This window comes from Triticum dicoccoides, chromosome 5B (assembly GCF_002162155.2).
Source record: "Triticum dicoccoides isolate Atlit2015 ecotype Zavitan chromosome 5B, WEW_v2.0, whole genome shotgun sequence".
Taxonomy (NCBI): domain Eukaryota; kingdom Viridiplantae; phylum Streptophyta; class Magnoliopsida; order Poales; family Poaceae; genus Triticum; species Triticum dicoccoides.
Window position 1 is genome coordinate 543,330,244 of NC_041389.1, and position 5,077 is coordinate 543,335,320.

The window sequence follows — 5,077 nt, forward strand, 5'->3', positions numbered from 1 at the left end:
AGAGGTACCTTGGGTGATGCAAATGCCCCGGACAAATCTCACGCAATAGAGGGGGATCTAGTAGGTGCTTTGGTGGGGGGAGAAGAGGGGGAGAGAGCTTGAGCTTGGGGAAGAAGATTAGTGGAGTGGGTGGGTGGTGAGTGGGCCCACAAACCTTATCCTCCAGGACCCTACCGCCAGATTGCCCGGCGGTAGCATGTTAGAGCCTACCGCCGGAGTCTGCGGCGGTAGGTCCCTTTGCCACGTCAGCGGCCGTTAACGGCCAGACAACCGTCAAGTGAACCTACCGCCAGGGTTGGTGGCGGTAGCCTGCGGAATGATACTGCCAGAGGCTGCAGCGGTAGCCAAAAGCGTCAAATCTCGAAAAAAATCAGACCGGGATCAGATCCTGCTAAAGTAGGTGAAAAGGGTCAAAACACCAAATTTTGCCACGGCGAGTTGAACCATCAATGCGTATATTCAAGTCACTGGAGAGGTTAACTACGGGAGGCAGGCAGCTCAACTAGGACATCACAGCTAGTAGCTGCGAGGAAGCTAAAGCTAGCTACGACGTATCCTCCCTGATTGGACGGGCGGCCGGTCTAGCATTTTGGACCGACCGCTCGGCCATGCGCAGCACTGGTATGTACTGTACCCCACGTATATACACATGCTCCATCGCGATGGATCACAGAGTAACTGCGGTAAAACAAACACTTGTACTCCAGTTGGTAGTGTACCATTCATCACGAACTCCTGCTCCCTTGCGGCATGATATATACCCATGCACCCGTCTGCCCTGCCGGCACCCGCCTTGAAGCTTCCTTGATAGAACAAGTCGCCACAGGCAGTCCACAGTCCACACACGAGAGCGCACGGCACCACACTCCTTCCTCGCCACATTCGGTACGTACGGCAATCGGCAGCTAACCTAGCTAAGCTAGGAGGCATGCAGGGCGGCGGTGGCTGCGGGATAGGGGAGACGGCGGCGGCGGCGGCGGTGCCGGCCAAGAACCACAGTGGCGGTGTTGGTGAGGGCGCCGGCGTGGAGGTGGAGGAGGGGCCTCGTTTCCGGCGGGTGTGCGTGTTCTGTGGGAGCAGCTCCGGGAAGCGCAGCAGCTACCGCGACGCCGCCGTCGAGCTCGGCAAGGAGCTGGTACGTTACCGATCAAGTTAATTACGCACGTTTTTGGTACTATCATGTTTAGTAAGTTAGTTAAGCATGTCGAGCATGCGTGTGTGGTAGCAGGTTGCTCGCGGGATGGATCTGGTGTACGGCGGGGGCAGCCTGGGGCTCATGGGGGAGGTCTCCGAGTCCGTCCACAAGGCCGGCGGCCACGTCATCGGGTGAGTCGATCCGTGCATACGCATCCTCTTGCATTATTGGACACATCGTCTGCTTTTTTTCTCTCTTATTCTACTCGAACAACTGTAGCCACCTTTCTGTGGACACTGAAGTTTCTCCAACTGGCCCAATTAACAGTATCTATGTCCAATTAAATTGCTCACGGCGGTCACGTTCTGCTTTTCTTTGATGTGCAGCGTCATACCTACCACTCTCATGGGCAAGGAGGTACGTACGAGATCACCGGGGCTTGTGCTAATGTACTGTACTAAAACAAACTACTAATTGATACTACATGCAAAATGGAACAGATCACCGGGGAGACGGTGGGGGAGGTGGTGGCGGTGTCGGGGATGCACGAGCGGAAGGCGGCCATGGCGCGCAACGCCGACGCCTTCATCGCGCTGCCCGGCGGCTACGGCACCCTGGACGAGCTGCTCGAGGTCATCACCTGGGCGCAGCTCGGCATCCACACCAAGCCAGTTAAGTTATTCATCAGCTAACAGGTCCTGGCTGCTCTAGTTAGCATGCTGATGGCGGACGGGTCACGGATGGGTGCAGGTGGGGCTGCTGAACGTGGATGGGTACTACGACTTCCTGCTGGCCTTCATCGACAAGGCGGTGGACGACGGCTTCATCCGACCATCCCAGCGCCACATCTTCGTCAGCGCGCCCAACGCCAGGGACCTCGTCCACAAGCTCGAGGTACTGTAAAAACTGACCACGCACCTTCCTTCGTGCTGTCAACTTCCTGCATGAATGCCTAGCTTGGTCCGTCCGGTCCATTGCATGCATGCACCTCCCAATCCCCATCCCCAAAAGAAAAAGAGCGCGACTTGTCTGGCCTGGGTCTCCGTCGTCTCCGTGTGCACGAAGGCATCTGCAAGCTTCTTCCCAGCTCCGGGCGCCTACTAGCTACTTCTACTCTCTTTTTGTTTGCGGGTAGAAAAAAAAAGCTACTTCTACTCTCTGTTTAGTCGTGCTAGCTTTGCTAGCTCCACGTGTCGAGTTGAGACTTGAGAGTTCAACTATCTTTCTCCGTCAGTTTAGTTTGCGTGCTGACCAAAAGCTGCCATGCTTGCTCGGTGTGTATGTACTCTGGCAGGCCTGATCTTCGTTTTGCTTAGGTAGAAAAATCGATTGAGTTAGCTAGTAGGCATCCTTTCATAATTCTGATTCAGAATAGTTGATTGATCTTAATAGATTTTTTGATGTGATTAACTGACAATGATTGGGGCGTGCCGCGTGCATGCGTGCAGGAGTACGTGGCGGTGGAGGAGGAGGACCCGGCGACGCCCAAGCTGCGGTGGGAGATCGAGCAGGTCGGCTACAACGCCACGCTCCACGCAGGGATCGCCCGCTGATGGATCGACGCTTGCTCCCACTACTACTGTACGGGACCAATTGGTTACTGGCCCACTCCGCTAGTGGTTAATTAATTAATTTACTAGTACCATCACACGTACTACGCCATGCATTCATGGATGTAGTACGGATGGAGGAACGGATATTCCACTTTGGTGTGCATGCATGCATGCATTCGCGCGTGTTAAGCTTCCAGCACGTTCCAGTTTGTGCCTGCTAATTACTAGTAGTCCTGTTGGCTGATCAGTTGACTCCTGTTGACTCACGTACGGAAGTGTGTAGTACTGTTGTATCTATTTTGATGATGTGTAGCTGGCTGGAACAGTGGTGTGTATGGTTTCCCGCTTCATAATTAACTATCATTAATTATATTTTGTCTAGACCATTTGTGCGGTGAGTTCTTCCCTCTTTAAACATCGAGTGGCATGACTGTCACTGTCCGGACAGAAAAAAACACCGGACCTGGCAAAGCTAGCCCAAACGTCCGGGCACGCGGGCACCTTCCATACCGGGGGGCGGACAGGACAAACCCGGACGCTGCTGCCACATTGGACCGGCCCAGGTTGGCCCACTTCGCCCTCACCACTGTCCCAACAAATACCACACCTTGACCGCAAACGCTAGTCAAACCTCACTCTCTCGACCTCTCGGCTACACTGCCATCTCCTACCCTTTCTCTTCCCTCCTCTCCGCCATGGCTAAGAACCAGTGACGAATCTTGGAGGAAAATCAAGGGCAGGCTCAAAGTCAATGGCGTGAAGAAAAAGCCACCAACTCTCAATTCTTTTGTTCAAAGAAGGCTAGAATTTGCCATAATACACTAGGAACATGTACTACTAATTTCGTTTTTTCATTGCTGGAGGGCAGGCTCAAGCCTATTAAAGCCTGCCCAGTTCATTCGCCACTGCTGAGAATGAATTTGGCAGTGAGTCTGACATCGACTGGATGACGCTCACCGGGGAGGAACTCGAGCTCGTCTGCATCGGATGACGAGGAGCCCACGCTCCGCATTGCCCTCTGTCGCTCGCGGATCGACATGGCGTGGGAGCTCCTTATCGACCACGTCGCCGACAGCTCTGGTGGGCAGCTGTAGCTTCGCTCCGGCTCATAGCTGCACGGCTGCACCACACGGTCCGCTTCCGCTTCTATCAGGAGGCGAGCGATCGACAGAACCCGGACGCCGGGATCATCTTCTCTTCCTCCTCAGACAACGGCCCTGCCCCCACCAACGCTGCTCCGCCTACCGCCGAGGACAACCGCCGCTCCCAAAATCCGAAGGGGAAGCGGCCGGCGATGAAGTGGTGAACTCCGTCGACCCCTTCCGTTTTATTTACTATTAGTCTAGCTTTGTTGGCTCTTTTAGGCCGGATTGTACTCAGTTTAATATGTTGGATATGCTATGTTCTATATGTTGCATGTTGATCTACCAAATTTCATCATCTTGCATGCTTTTGTATGGATTTGGGGGCGGACATTTGCAGATCACGGTTACAACAGGGAGAAATGGGGGCATCCAGTCATTGTCCGCGGACATATACGAGTCCAAATTAGGCAGTCGTGGTTGCAGATGCTCTTAGGGAGGCTCGTTTTGGCTCTCGGGTGCATATGCTCCCTAATGAATAGTAAATTTAAATAAATAGTAAATAATTCTTTTTGATTTTTTATGTTCTAGTTAGTGTAACGCGAGCTTGACAATTTCCATGCGAAACGGGATGACGGTGCTTCGTCAGTGAAAAAAATAGTGTAACATTTGAAGGTAATATTTGTCGTTTGACTTGTTTTTTTTTTTTTGCACAGATCAAAATATTTAATCTTTCCTCCTAATAATTTGCAGGTAACATTTTGGTGTGGCAATAGTTTTCTTGAACATGCAAAAGTCTACAATTGATGTTACATGACCGTGAGCCTTAGCTCCAACTCCCACACACGAGATCCTAGTACAGACTACTCACGGCTCGCCCACCTTTGAAGCTCCACAACGATGGTACTCCAATCCCCTTTGAGTAATCCCGCTTGATGCCAAGCATTCCCCTCTGCCACGATCCTCCGTATTACTCCGTCTAACGAGGGTGAGCCTCCATCGGACACAATAGCGTTTCAATGTTTCCACAGTTCCCACAACACCAGGATCATCATGGCCCGTACGCTCTTCGGTTTTGTCTCGCACCAACTGTTCAGAGAGTCATTTACTTGTGGTGTCCATTGCGGCTTACCGATTACCATGCATATCATCCTCCACACTATCCTAGCGAACACACATGTGAGCTCGATGTGATTTACCGTCTCCTCCTCTTGATCGCAGAACGGGCAGGTGTCATTGTGCGGCAGACCTCGGCGTGCTAGACGATCCGCTGTCCACCACCGATTCCTCAAGGCCAACCACACAAA

General features: G+C 52.6%; 1 protein-coding gene across 1 annotated transcript; it reads left to right on the top strand.

The window, feature by feature from the left end:
* The first annotated feature begins 798 nt into the window (after nucleotides 1-798).
* Nucleotides 799-3,063, top strand: LOC119311471 (probable cytokinin riboside 5'-monophosphate phosphoribohydrolase LOGL9). Its single transcript, XM_037587099.1, has 6 exons — nucleotides 799-1,135; nucleotides 1,229-1,326; nucleotides 1,522-1,552; nucleotides 1,636-1,806; nucleotides 1,886-2,029; nucleotides 2,584-3,063. Exons 1-6 carry the CDS (start codon nucleotides 929-931, stop codon nucleotides 2,686-2,688), a joined length of 756 nt encoding a protein of 251 aa, XP_037442996.1. The 5' UTR covers nucleotides 799-928; the 3' UTR covers nucleotides 2,689-3,063.
* The last annotated feature ends 2,014 nt before the right edge of the window (nucleotides 3,064-5,077 follow it).

Bases quoted from the DNA above. Each gene is read 5' to 3' on its own strand.
- LOC119311471 (XM_037587099.1), top strand. From the start codon at position 929: ATGCAGGGCGGCGGTGGCTGCGGGATAGGGGAGACGGCGGCGGCGGCG. The intron at 1,327-1,521 runs GTGAGTCGATCC...TTTGATGTGCAG, and splicing joins GCCGGCGGCCACGTCATCGG to CGTCATACCTACCACTCTCA. The intron at 1,807-1,885 runs GTTAAGTTATTC...GGATGGGTGCAG, and splicing joins TCGGCATCCACACCAAGCCA to GTGGGGCTGCTGAACGTGGA.